We start from the raw sequence: 14353 nt of genomic DNA, 5'->3' as shown, positions 1-14353 counted from the left end.
TTTTTTTTTTTTTCTTGTGCACCCTTCCACGATTTTGCTTGCTTCTAAAGCAGAAAATCTTCAACAAAATCTTCTAAAAAAAAACAACCATAAGATTCGAACTTGAGACCTCTTGGTGAGCAAGAGAATTTTGTACACCATAGCTCACCAACTAAGCTAGGTAGTTGTTGTTACCAAAAACAAATCTTTAATCACTTAAGGATGTGGTCCATCGATCCTTGTTGGCATTTGGAGTATTCCTTGTACCTCTGGGACAATTGCAAACGGGCTGGTTCTGCATCTCGGTTCAGTTCTGATCCATTATTCTTTTTCTGACCCGAAAAGAATAATCATTTGTACAGGTGACCAAACGAATGTGTACTTTTAATTGAACACGTCCATCTTGCTCAGAATTTCGTCCTCTTCGCAACCATGGAAAGAAATAGGACCTCTTTACGTGTAAAATTGAAGATATGGCTCCCGATAGTCCTTAAGGCCTTGAAAATATAAAACCTGCAAAAAGAGAGTAAAACCCAAGGTAGCTCCATTCTAAATATGTAAAATGTATGTTTTACTACCCTAGATTTCACACATAAATGTGCTCATCAATAAGACATGTGGAGGTGGTGCTGAACCACCAGTCAATGCTTCCACCTTGTGCGGAAGTGGCCTCCGTTGATTGACTGGGGCATTCACAATCATGTTCAAGACAGTAGGTGCACCACCCATGTGTGTCACCTTGTGCACAGAAATGCTGTCAAATATGCCCTGAGGAGAGACTTTTCTGAGGCATATGTTAGTGCCACCTTGTGCTGCTAAGCCCCAAGTAAAGCACCATCCATTGCAATGGAACATAGGAGAAGTCCATAGGTAAACAGGCATTGTGCCTATACATTGAAGTACTGCTGCAAGAGTGTTGAGGTAGGCTCCCCTATGGTTGTAAACAACTCCTTTGGGGCTTGATGTAGTACCTGAAGTATAATTTAGTGTAATTGGATCCCACTCATTGTTTGGTCTTATGATCTCAAATTTCGGTTGGCCAATCGCAAGGAGAGACTCATATTCCAAGTCCACAACATCTACAGCTTGAGTGGTAGTGGAAGCAACTTGAGAATCAAGAATAGGGACCAAGAGGGGTTTCTTTGTTGCTGTTTTGGAAAGTAGATCAAGTGCTACATTAGCAATTTCGGCAAACTGGTAGTCTACAAAAATAATCTTTGCCTCAGAATGTCTTAGTAGGGTTGATATTGTGGCTGGATCATGCCTTGTATTGAGTGTACAAAGAACAGCCCCCGCCATTGGGACACCAAAATGCAGCTCGTACATAGCTGGGATGTTTGAGGCTAGTACAGCAACCTGCACAGACAATTCAAAGAAAATTAGAGAAAGGCAGAGATTGAACACGGAATAGGGTCAATGGAGTGGCACAAGACGTTGGAAAATCCCACCCCTTCTCTTCTCTCTCTCCTCAACCCCAGAACCTGAGCGGCCACTTTGGTCGTCTTCATCTTCTTCGCTATTTGGGACTTTGTTCATAAGAAGTTAAGAGACGCAAAAAAGAGGGAGGTTGGGTTGGTTTTCAATTTTTTAGAGTTTTAGGGATTTGGGACCTTTTGTTGTTTCTACTCTTTCCCATAATCGGTGGCTAGGTGAAAACGCATAGTAATGTCCCCGAAACAAAGGTCTAATATTGATGACATCCATTGATTTGGGCTCGAAGACACCAGCCGATTGACGAAACTGGAAGGTTCGGTGCTCGTGGGAGTGAATCAATTGATTGGAGAAGGGCGTGAGAAGATGATGAAGACGCGAGGAGGAAAATTGAGACTAGAAGAGAGTCGATCGTTAGGGGAAAACAAGTTAAGGATTTTGTTGGAGAGAGGCCGTGACTGAGGAAAGGAAGATTGGAAAAGAGAGTTTTAGTATCTTCACCGCATATAGAGTATGGCATAAATTGAGACAACCCTTTCCTCGTCGGAGAAGACTGTTGCCTTTCCTCGCCGGAGAAGATTGGTAGATCTAGTGCCTTTCTCCGCAGGAGAAAGATATGTATGGAGATCTCTTTCCAAATTGTGAATGCTTCTCTTCTCTTGTTCGTTGGAAGGAATGTTGACAAACATGGAAGAAAGGTAAACTCGGTATTGACTAAGAAATGGATCAACTTGACTGATTGACCCTCAAAAACTTCTCAAAGTAAGGATCTAGTATCGGTATTGGTATCGATCACAACTGATATTAATACGATACGGATCAATATCGATAAGGATCAGTCAAGGATCGATCAAAGGTCGGAAATCGTACAGTTTTCCTCGGATCGGCCATTTTTTTTTCAAAATCAAATATCTGGAAACAAGTATGGCAGACCAAATGAAATCAGTCACAACACCTCAACCAATAAACTCACTAAAAATCATTTCTTCAATTTTCTTTCTTTTTTCACATCTCAGCTTTTGAGGGCTTGCTTTTCCTTGGCTTTTTGGGTCTTCAATACCTTCTTCACAATCTTTTGCTTTTCCACCAAGAAGGCCCAAATGATTCTCTCCCTGACCACCACATTCTGAACACATGATATTGCCTGTGCCTCCACAACCTAGGCATCGGACTTTGACGATGATTCCTTGGCTTTCCAATATAGAGTCAACATACAACCCTGAAACAGAGCAGGTGCTGCAAAGAATTGCTCCTTTGGTTTGACAATCAGGGCAACGGAGATTTTCCCCAATACTTCTTTCAGCCAATGACAAACCAATTGGCTTCTCAATTATCTCCTCAGGTATAGGCTTATCATAGCAAAACCGAGATTCAAGACTACTGCTTTTTTTATGCACATCTGCTACTGAATTTGACCTTACCCAATTAGAACAAGAGCCGTTTTGGGAGGAGATGGCAGAATTTTGACTGATGGGTTTCCTTCGACTGACCTGAAACCTTAAATCCCTATTGAAAGGAGAACTCAACGAAGGAGTTGGCGATGGAACCGAGGAGATCCAAAGAGCAGTGGTCTCCATTAGATCATCAAACAGAGAGAGAGAGGCCCACGAAGACAATGTTCAGTTCTTCTTATAGATTCGACCTTTTCATCTGTTCATCAGTTGTTGTCATTAGCAAGACGAGATTTTAGATTTTAGATTTCAGATTTCAGATTTCATATTTCATCTGCGTCTGCCCCACTCTCTCTTCTGTTCTTCGTTTTAAAATTTTTTTTTTTTAGCGAATCGGGTCGGATCGGTCAGATCGGTCAGATGTCGGGATTGGTCTCAGCCGATACCGATCCGATTCCGATACTTGATTCCATATCTCAAAGTGATAGATTGAGGGATTTGGTGGGTTTATCTGTAATAAACAAAACGCAAGAGAGGTGGATCTAATAATAGCAAACGTCATGAGGTGGATGTAAATATTAAAAAAAAAAAAAAATCTTCATAACCCTTGACCAAACACCAAAGTTGTCGTATTATATATATATATATATATATATTAAATTTTAGCAGATTTAAACAATTTCATAGAATATCCTATCTAACCATCTTAGTCAACTAATTAGACCATTTGAAAGGGGTAGATTAAAATAAATAAATAAATAATTTTATAAGCAATAAAGTAAAAGAGAAGGGCTCAGAACCAAGTTTAGGTACAAGATGTTCTTATACGTTTTAGGTCATAGTATTAGAATTCTACTTTGTACCAAAAAAAAAAGTACTCAGTTTCAACATCAAGTTGGTAAAAAGAATGAAATTTTTGTTAATTGGTGTGATTCTGTATATGTATCCTTAAAAAATCGTATGAAAAGACTTTTGTTGCTTTGTATATACTCTTTCTTTTTATTTGAGATATCAAGAATCACTACTTATATCTAATTCTTAGGACTAGTCCAAAAATAGTATGTAGAAGACTATTTGACTTGACCCTTTTTCAATAAAAAAATTCGAATGGTACAACATAATTGTATTTAATGGATGGGGAATTTACTATCACTCCCCTATACTTGGTCTATATTTACTAAAACTCCTCTGCTCTCTTGCTTTTTTATTTTTACATATCTTTCTCCCTTACTCTTTTATTTTTACATCTCTTTCTCCCTTGTTCTTTTTAAATACACAAATTACCCTTCATTCTCACTTGTAATACATTACACTTTTTTCAAATTAATTGGTTTAAAACATGGTTTAAACCAACCACTTACAAATTTTGTTTCATCCAATCATCAAGGATATTGACTAGCTAATGTGTCCTTAAAGATATTATTTATTTATTATTATTATTTCGTGTCAATCAATCATTGGGGATATTGTTTATTAATTATTATTATTATTTATCTCATCCATCATCACAAATTTAGCAATCTATTTTTTTATCGGTATTAGATTGGTATCAGTCTCAGTCAATCTTAGGATTAAAAAAAATTAAAAAACGTGTGATACCCGATTGGAGCATATGATACCGATATAGATATAAATCATATACAAATTTATTCTTTTTTTAATTTACAATATCCTTGATGATTGGATGAGAGAAAACTTATTAGTGATTTGGTTCAAAACATGGTTTGAACCAACAAATTTGAAAATAGTATAATAGGTTACAGGTGAAAAAGAAGAGTAATCTGGGTATTTAAAAAGAATAGGGAGAAAGAGATGTAAAAATAAAAAAGCAGGGAAAATATCAGTAAATAAAATAAAAGGTAGAGAAATTTTAATAAATATAAGCCAAGTGTAGCGGAGTGATAGTAAGTTTCATAAATGATGAGACCTCCGAAATTGTTCTCATACGGCTAAACCATATACCTAAAGCAAAAGACCCAAATTAAAAACAAGGGAGAATATTTGAATCGCATCAGAAATTAATGAAGTTGTCGAAAACTTACAACATTGCCGCGGGAAATCCCCTTCTGGGTGAGAGCAGAAGCAAGTCGACGGCATCGTTCTAGAGTTTCTCCCCATGTATATTTGACACTACCATAAATAACAGAAGCTCTTTCTCTGTAAACCTTGGCAGCCCTTTCCAAGAAGTTGATCGGAGACAGAGGAACATAATTGACCGAGCATTGATGGAGACCTTCTGTTGATTTCAGAGACTCTGCCTTGCCGTTCTCCGAAATATGAAGCAGCTGATATCTCTGGAGCAGACATCGACGTGATCTCAAAAGTGGGATGATCCGAAATGGAAAGGATTTCGACATAAAATTCATATTTGCCAGAGAAAGAGAGAGAGAGTCCTGCTCATTGAGTTCGAATTTACAGAAGTCTTTATAGTGTTCAACTAATCAACTGATCCAGTAGCAATGTTATCCATATTGAGAACGAAAAGCATTGACGTTTCGTGGGATTATGGATGGTGATGGGATGACCTCGCATGCAAACATGCTCCTTGAGTTCGATGTTGTCCATAAATGGAGTAGAACCACCTCATATATATGGATCTCTATTCTAACCGTCTCATCTCACGTCAGTAGCACCGATTTATAATTTAGATATCGAAAACATAACGTAGGTTTTAGAACTCAGGAACAATCATGGGATTGGTCAAAGTTGATACCATTTTGATATTGATTTAAATGGGCTTAGTTCGACCGTATCAAACAAAACTACCCTTATTTTAAAAAAAAAAAAATCGATTTTTATTATGATTTTATCCTTGAACCATATGATCGGGAAGTGATCGATCAAGGCTGATACCATTCTAAATGATACATAATTACGTATGCAATGGGAATCAATTTTCATTTCACATCCTTTTTTCGTTAAAGATAATCCTATGAGTACAAGTAGTTGCAACTCCCTTCATGGAGAAAAAAATAGTAGTTACAACTCCCTTAATCGATGTATGACATTTTTCATATAAACTATAACTCCTTTAAAACTATCCAATACCCATTGAGATGATGACTTTAAAATAATAAAATAACTCCTAACATTTTGCACCCTTCAGTATCACTCATCTATCACTCCCATTAGCCCAAAGCGTGACGGCCTATACCATTACTAAATGGGACCTTTCATGGGAAAGGACAAGTTTAAGATACAACTACTTATTTAGAGTTTGTCAGCACCGGTTCTTATCACATAAAAGTTAATAGGTACCAATAATCCCTAAATAACACCTTGTTCGATTTTATGTGTTCAAAGTTTTAAAATATTTTATTTATTGAGATGGTGTAGGTGTAGGTGTAGGTGGGAGTGTGAGTCTATAGTTATATATAGGTGTTCAGACGTACACTTGTATTTGTACATAGATATTTATATACATTGAGACACGTATACAGAGACACTTATATACATAGAAATACATCTATTTATGCAGAGATGCATCCATACGTAAAAAAAATACATTGTCTATATATTCTGTAGATGGTTTGGAAATTTGACAAGGGATTTTTAAAACAAGTGTGGTTTTGTTCTTCTTACTCGGTGTCTATTTTTCTAAGTCTCTTTGTGTCTAATAATGAGTATAGCCTTCGGGCTTTCCTTTGTAATTACATATTGGATTGCACCTTATGCAATTGGGGGTTATTTTATCTTTGAGGTATAAACGCAAATGATCAATCTGGTTGCACAATAGACCATAAAAATCTTAAGGATAATAACACTCTGATCCGACTCAACTCAAATTATGTTTGTTCTTGATTCAAGAAGAAGGATTACTACAATGCAGTGAATTCGTATATCATCCGGTACAAATACAATATATCCAGATAAGTTTTATACTCTGTTTGTATTCATTTTCTAACACACCTCCATATTTGTAATTAGAACTTAAAACATTAATTTAGAATTTTTTTTTTTTTGAAATATGATTTTTCAAGGACATGGAAGGATTCATGGATGCCAAACATTGATCTTGGATTCATTGTTCAAGAACTAGTTCAGATGTGGTTATTTTATCTCCATAGTTTTCAAATTTTTTTTTTGAAATTTTTTTTTTTCTATCCTTCACTTAAAGAACTTTTGGGAATAAATCATGATCAACCAAAAGAAAAACCCATAATTAATAGTTATAACTGATGGGAGAGGGTTTTTTCCATTGGCCGTTTGCAATTTCGGGTTTTGAAGGGGTGTTACAGTGAAAAACTAAAACAAGAGGGTGTATAAAGATATTTTACATGGGATTGTGACAAAAATCTAGATCTTAAAAGTGGCTAAGATTGAGAGTTAAATCTTACATTTCGAATTTATAAGTCCTCATATAACGAGATTCTTGAACAAGAAGCACTCTTGTATGATCTGATTCACACAGATGTTTACCACAGAGTTTTTTCTTGAGTGGATTCCATTTGTGTTGATCAATTCTGTAAAAGAATGATTCTCGTATGAAGACCTAATCCGCACACTATATCTCTTCTTTATTTGTAATGCTCTCCTGATAGGGGTTCAAAATTGGGATCGGCTGGAAAACTTTTGGAAGTACGAGAAATCTGGAAGTACAGGAATTCTAGAGCATGATATATACAAAATAATTTTGCATAATTCCTCCACCACAAACTCATTGCAATAGTACTGCTAAACTGGAGCAGGCAACCAAAGTGCCATAGATGGACAATTGAGGAAATTGTCAAAATCTGGGTTCAATTCTTTTGGATGGGCAGAGTAACATGGAAAATTTGTTTCCAAATAGAAATGCAACCTACTGATATTCAAGCATGCACATTACAAACATGCACTAGAACTTATAGAGAGTAAGAAGTTCCAGAACACAAACTGGATCAGCTTAAAGTGCGTATAATATTTATTCTTTCATATGGGGAACGGTAGTCAATCTGAAAGTTTGATCATGGAGAAAGAACAGTCATTTGCTGAGATCAATGTCTAGTTGGATTGCCGGCAACTAGGGCCCGTATGTTTAAAGAGGGCCCAACCAGGGGTGTCAATTCTGAGCCTACACAGGTAGACCCGACACGTTTATTAAATGGGTGTTCACGATGCAAGTAATTAGCCCGTTGGGTGCCCGGCCAAACTGACATGTTCATATGCTTGGCTTGAACCAACTTGTTCTAACCTGACCCCCTTGAATACTACACAAAATTCTTATTTGTCACTGTTAGTAAGAAACTAATTAAGTTTTCCTATGTTTGCTTCGTAATAGGATTTGATTTAATTAAGCTTTGTTTTGTAGGTTGTAGAGGATTTCTTTTTTTTGTTTTGTTTTTTTTATGAGAACAATCATAATATCATCTCAAGATTTGCATGACATATTTATGGGCCTTCAACCCACTTAAGAAAATAATTTTAGGGTAGGCACGTTTAAAACCTGTATAGACTTGCATAGGTTCGTAGCCCGATAAGACCCGTTTAAGGTAGCTCGACTAAATCCCAACACCAACCGATCTGATTATAAACCGTACCATGCCTCCTAAAGCTAGGCTCGTTATTTAAATGGGTATTTACGGTGCAAGGCTTCCAAGTGATCTAACTCGACTAGGCCCGACCAAGACCTATCCAGTTCGACCGATTGACACCCCCAAGTACCAAAATCCCAAACATAACTTCCAGCATATTCAACGATACAAATTTACAATCTACAGCATTTAGACTTGCAATTGAACCCAAAATTCACAATATCTTTTGACCTCCCACACATTTCAAATTAAAAAAGAAAATGTCTCCACTTCCTAATATCGAGTATGGACTAGGCAGAGGTTTTGGAAAGCATGTCAAATTTGATTATTACCAGTGAATTCTACACAGAATCTGATTAGTTATATCTTATGTCTTCCAGGATTAGTTTCACAGCAAATTGTCCATAGAATGAAATGATCTATTTCCTAAAATGTAAATAGACAAAACCAGAAGACCTTTGCAAATGTTGAAATTTGAAAACCACTTATTCATTAGATGCTAAAACAAAAATTTTCACATACAAAGGCACAATCAATACCCAAAATCAGGATCCACCGTTAGTAGAATATCTCTCTCTCTCTCTCTCTCTCTCGGTGTAGGTGGGGGGGTTGGAGCAGGGGAAAAGTACTTCATAAATAATTAAAAAATTAAAAGCTTAGAAATAAAACCAACTCTTTCATTGTTTATAGAATTTATCTGCTCCAGTCTCAAGAATCAATGGAGCAGGGGAAAAGTACTTCATAAATAATATATAAAATGTTCGTAGTCTCTACAATCAATGGAGCAGGGGAATTTATCTGCTTTAGTCTCTAGAATTATGCACACCTGATCTCTCTCTCTCTCTCTTACATGGTTTCATGTATCGGTATCTTATCGGCCATATTGTCTTGGTATCGGCTGAGGCTGATCCCCTATCCCCTATCCCCTATCCCCCTGACCGATCTAAATTGGTTATTCATATCATTTCAGGGATAACACAATAAAAAAACTTATTTTTTCTGAAAAGCAAAGGACAAAAATGACCGATAAGCACCGATCCTTTTGATATCAATCCAATCCGGTCCTAATACGGAGAACTAAATCCGTGCTCTTCCCTAGTGAAGATGACCCTGTTAATGCTATGTGAGACACTCTGGTTAATTTCCATTCCTTGGTTTTGGGTAATACTTATCCAAACCTTGTGTTTATCATACCTTCTGTCTGAATGAATTTCGCTTTACCCATAAAATGAAAAACTTCAAACAATATGCTGGGTAAGTCACAATGTATGAGAGTTGTGCGCGACTGTTCTATTGATTCTTTGAAGCTACGGATAAGCCAGAAAAGAAACCACTCCTTGTCTGAGTTAATGGAGATATTTTATCTTTTTTTTCCTGGTAAACGACGTATTTGATCCCTTATTACCTATTTACGACAGAGTTTCAATGAGTTTGGGTTGTGAGGATGTTTTTATTTCAAAAAATGGGAAAGGAAAAAAGAGGAGAACTGGTATCAAGTCCTGAGTCTCCTGACCCAATGGAAAGTTTCTTCAGTATTTTTCTTGTCACTTCCCTTCACTTTCACTTCCCAAGTTATTTGGTGGTTTGGATTTTGTTATTATTCTTTCCTTCTATTAAGGCTTCCCATTGCTTTCGCTTTATGCCGAAGAACATATTTTTGTGTCTTTCCAGTTGCAGTCTTTGGCAGATCTTCAAATGCAACAGTACGCGGAGCCATGAAATGTGGCAACCGTTCCCGACAGAAGTGGATAATCTCTTCGGCACTCGCATTACTACCATCCTTCAACTTCACAAAGGCACAAGGTGTCTCCCCCCAGTGATCATCGGGGCGTCCTACTACTGCAGCTTCCAGAACTGCTGGATGACTAAATAGTACTGATTCAACCTCAATGGTGCTTATATTCTCTCCACCAGAAATGATGATATCTTTAGACCTGTCCTTCACTTCTATGTAACCATCAGGATGTTTCACAGCAAGATCCCCAGTTCGAAACCATCCACCATTGAAAGCTTCCAGTGTGGCATTTGGATCTTTATAGTACCCACTCATCACAGTGTTGCCTCTGAACATCACTTCCCCCATGGTTTTTCCATCAGGAGGTACACTCTCCATGGTGACTGGGTCTCTTATGTCAACCTCTTCCATACCAAGATGGTTCAGTCCTTGGCGGGATTTGATCTTTGCTCTCTCTTCTAGGGGTAAAGAATCCCACTCAGGTTTCCATGTACATAGAGTTGCTGGTCCATAAGTCTCTGTCAGGCCATACAAGTGAGATACATTGAAACCCAGTTCTTCCATACTAGATAGGACCTGTGGAGGTGGTGCTGAACCACCAGTCATTACTTCCACCTTCTGTGGAAGTGGCCTCCGTTGATTGACTGGGGTATTCACAATCATGTTCAAGACAGTAGGTGCACCACCCATGTGTGTTACCTTGTGAACAGAAATGCTGTCAAATATGCCCTGAGCAGAGACTTTTCTGAGGCAGATGTTAGTGCCACCTTGTGCTGCTAAGCCCCAAGTGAGGCACCATCCATTGCAATGGAACATAGGCACAGTCCATAGGTAAACGGGCATTGCGCCCATACCATGAAGAAGTACTGTTGCCAGAGTATTGAGGTAGGCTCCCCTGTGGTTGTAAACAACTCCTTTGGGGCTTGATGTAGTACCTGAAGTATAATTTAGTGCAATTGGATCCCACTCATTGTTTGGTCGTATGATCTCAAATTTGGGTTGGCCAATCGCAAGGAGACTCTCATATTCCAAGTCCTCAACATCTACAGCTTGAGTTGTATTGGAAGCACATTGAGAATCAAGAATAAGGACCAAGAGGGGTTGCTTTACTGCTGTTTTGGAGAGAAGATCAAGTGCTACTTTAGCAACTTTGAGAAACTGGTGCTCTACAAAAATAATCTCAGCCTCAGAATGTCTTAGTAGGGTTGACATTGTGGCCGAATCAAGCCTTGTGTTGAGTGTACAAAGAACAGCCCCTGCCATTGGGACACCAAAATGCAGCTCGTACATAGCTGGGATGTTTGAGGCTAGTACAGCAACCTGCTCAAGACAATTCAAAGAAAATGAGAGGAAGGCAGAGATTGAACACGGATATTTGAGGCGTAATAACAAAGTGAAACCAAGAATTTCTGATACATTTATCCCAGGGCCAATATTTATGTCCTGAAATCTGTGATGCTATTTTTTTGGAAGACCAGAAAGGGTAAGGGTGGGGGTGAGGGAGGAGAGGAAAGATTTCAGCAAGCACATTCAAGGACTTGCTTAGCCAATGCAATTTGGAAGGGAAATTAGAGTTGCATATGCTAGAAACTTTGTTATATAGCTACTCTTCATTGAGGGACCTCACTGATCATAGGCAAGGTTTTCCCAAAGAGAATCATGCAAATTCTATGAGAATCTTCAAAAGCTCCTTTTGTTCTACAAACTAAACCTTCTATTACTCACAGAAGATTAACTCATTATGAAAATTGGGCATAAGAAAATGAAGATAAATGGGACAACATATGAAGGAAGTCTTTTATCACTTAAAACTAAAACCCTTCCAGTGATGAAAAGTTTCCCATTATCATTATGAATCAGTAGAAAGTGAACTGTGCAAAATGAGCTTGTTGACTCCAATACCAGCCTTGCAAAGAGAACTATGTCTCATCTGAATTTGATCCACCAGAAGAAAATGGGTAAGAAGGAAAAGAAGAAGAAGATAAAGCTATGTCCCATCCAAACAGCAGGGATGTAATAATTCAGATTAATCTAACCAAATTAATGTCAATGTGACAGATCATTCCTTTAAGTACCCCTGAAAAAAATCATTCATTTACAAGAAGGTGACCTTCTGGAATGCGAATACGCCATGTATAGATGCAAGTCAAATGTTAAATCACTCATGAGCTTCAGACTATTATAGCAGAGATCGAGGAAGCTTTTTAGCTGGGATTTCAGAGATCATCATCTAATCTGACTCCAAAAACTCTGTTGAATATAAAAACAATGATAAGAGCCCATGGAGGTTGTAATTATTATTAGAGTACATTCACAATTCTCACACTTTTTTATTATATCCATATACTGTAAAGCCAATCAGCCTGCTGATTTTTTGGCTAAGAAAGATGCTCCTTAACCTTGGTAGTTAACCTTTGAAGATTTTCCCTCCTGAAATCGTCCAATGGAGTATATATAAGGGCTATATACAGTTGTGTAGTCTGTAGAGGATCTTGTTTGCTGTCTTTTTTTGTTCTTTTTCTCTGGCCTTCCCTTCCCCACTTTCCTTGTAGTCTTCTGTTAAAATCTAAATTATCTTTTTCCTCTTCCCCACCACCACCACCCCCCCCCCCCAAAAAAAAAGCATTCATCTTCGTAACCCTTGACCAAAAGTAGTCGTATTATACAGTTTTCTTTTCCATTTTTAGCAAAAATCAGGAATTTTATAGGATATCCTATCTGACCATCTTGATTCTTGAGTCAACTTATTAGAACTAAGCAAAAGATTTGAAAGCGGTAGACTAAGAAGCAGAAAACGGCTAAGAAGCTATTTCTTCGACTTTATCCGCCACTTGACTACTACAGTGAAGAATTGAATCAGTAGAATCCAATTTAAAAGTAACTAATACCCATCAGAAAGCAAAAGACCCAAATTAAAAAAGGAAGAATATTTGAATTCCATCCGAAATTAATGAATCTCTGGAACTTACGACATCGCCACGGGAAATCCCCTTCTGGATGAGAGCAGAAGCAAGTCGAAGGCATCGTTCTAGAGTTTCTCCCCATGTATATTTGACAGTACCATAAACCACAGAGGTTCTATCTCTGTAAACCCTGGCGGCTCTTTCCAAGAAGCTGATCGGAGACAGAGGCACATAATTGGCCGAGCATTGCTGGAGACCTTCTGTTGATTTCAGAGACTCTGCCTTGGCGTTCTCCGAGATATGCAGCAGCTGATATCTCTGTAGCAGACATCGACGAGGTTTCAGAAGTGAGATGATCCGAAATGGAAAGGATTTCGACATAAAATTCATATTAGCCGGAGAGAGAGAGTTTCCTGCTCAGATTTTTCCGGCGGATTTCAATATGCGAATGTATGATTTAATTCGAATTTATAAGTCTTCGTGGAGTCTAACCAATCAACTGGTCCAATAGCGATAGTGACGACAAAGGATTATCTGCTTGAGGTTGTTAGTCTTACTGTCAATATTTTGATAGAAGTCCAACTTATTTATGGGAGGTTACTATCCGTCACCCAATTTTACTCTTTTTTTTTTTTTTAATCTTATTTTATCTTTGGATTTGAAATTATTTTATTTTTTTAATCCTGTAAAATTACTCTTTCTTTTCAAAATCCGTTTTTATCATGTAAGTCAAGTTATAGATTTGGCAAGGGGTAAAATAGGACTGGGCTTCTTTAAACCCCCAACTTAACTAAACTCAGGCTCAACCCAATTCTGTTGGGTTCATGCTTAGGCCCAATCTTGCCGGGCTCAGGGTTGAGTTGGGTTGACTCTGGTCCTGTATTATTATTATTATTTTTTTTCTTACAAAAGATCACAAAATGTTAAGCCTACATTTGTCAAAGGGGTGGTGGGGTGGGGGGTGTTAAGAGTATGGCCAATCATTGTCCACCCTTAATCAATAAATTTACAGTAAAGTAAGGTTGTCAATTTGGTTATAAGATATTAAGATATACCTTTTAATCGTCTAACATTACCACATCTCCCCAAAAACGGGACAAACCAAATTTTTTGTCCAATTCTTTACAATTGCTATTATATTTAAAATTCATATTAATAAATGACAAGAAACACAAAGACAACCTATATAAAGAAAATGGGGAAAATAGTTTGGCCATTTGGTCATCTTACCTCAATAAGTAAGAGTATGTGACTTGTGTAATACATGATGTGGGTTAAAGTCGTACAAATAGCTTATGCAATGCTTGTGTAACACATGATGTAGGCCTAGGCAAAGGGAAACACTATTACTAAACACAATAATAAACCAGGGTTAAAATCGAGCCAGGATGGGCTTAGGTCTTA

At 37.6% G+C, this 14353-nt stretch overlaps 2 protein-coding genes across 2 annotated transcripts in view; both read right to left on the bottom strand.

Moving 5' to 3' along the window:
- Positions 1–1392, bottom strand: part of LOC122059329 (butanoate--CoA ligase AAE1-like) — a 2491-nt gene extending 1099 nt beyond the window's left edge. Inside the window, exon 1 of the mRNA XM_042622053.1 lies at positions 572–1392. Within this exon, the coding sequence (XP_042477987.1) occupies positions 572–1305 (734 nt within the window). The 5' untranslated portion in view covers positions 1306–1392. The remainder of the gene's footprint in view (positions 1–571) is intronic.
- An 8349-nt stretch (positions 1393–9741) lies between these two features.
- Positions 9742–13423, bottom strand: LOC122059255 (butanoate--CoA ligase AAE1-like). Its single transcript, XM_042621945.1, has 2 exons — positions 13016–13423; positions 9742–11366 (listed from the first exon to the last, which is right to left on the bottom strand). Exons 1-2 carry the CDS (start codon positions 13337–13339, stop codon positions 9909–9911), a joined length of 1782 nt encoding a protein of 593 aa, XP_042477879.1. The 5' UTR covers positions 13340–13423; the 3' UTR covers positions 9742–9908.
- Positions 13424–14353: the final 930 nt, after the last annotated feature.

The sequence above is a fragment of the Macadamia integrifolia genome, chromosome 13 (assembly GCF_013358625.1).
Source record: "Macadamia integrifolia cultivar HAES 741 chromosome 13, SCU_Mint_v3, whole genome shotgun sequence".
Lineage (NCBI taxonomy): Eukaryota > Viridiplantae > Streptophyta > Magnoliopsida > Proteales > Proteaceae > Macadamia > Macadamia integrifolia.
This window is presented reverse-complemented; position numbering and strand designations above follow the sequence as displayed.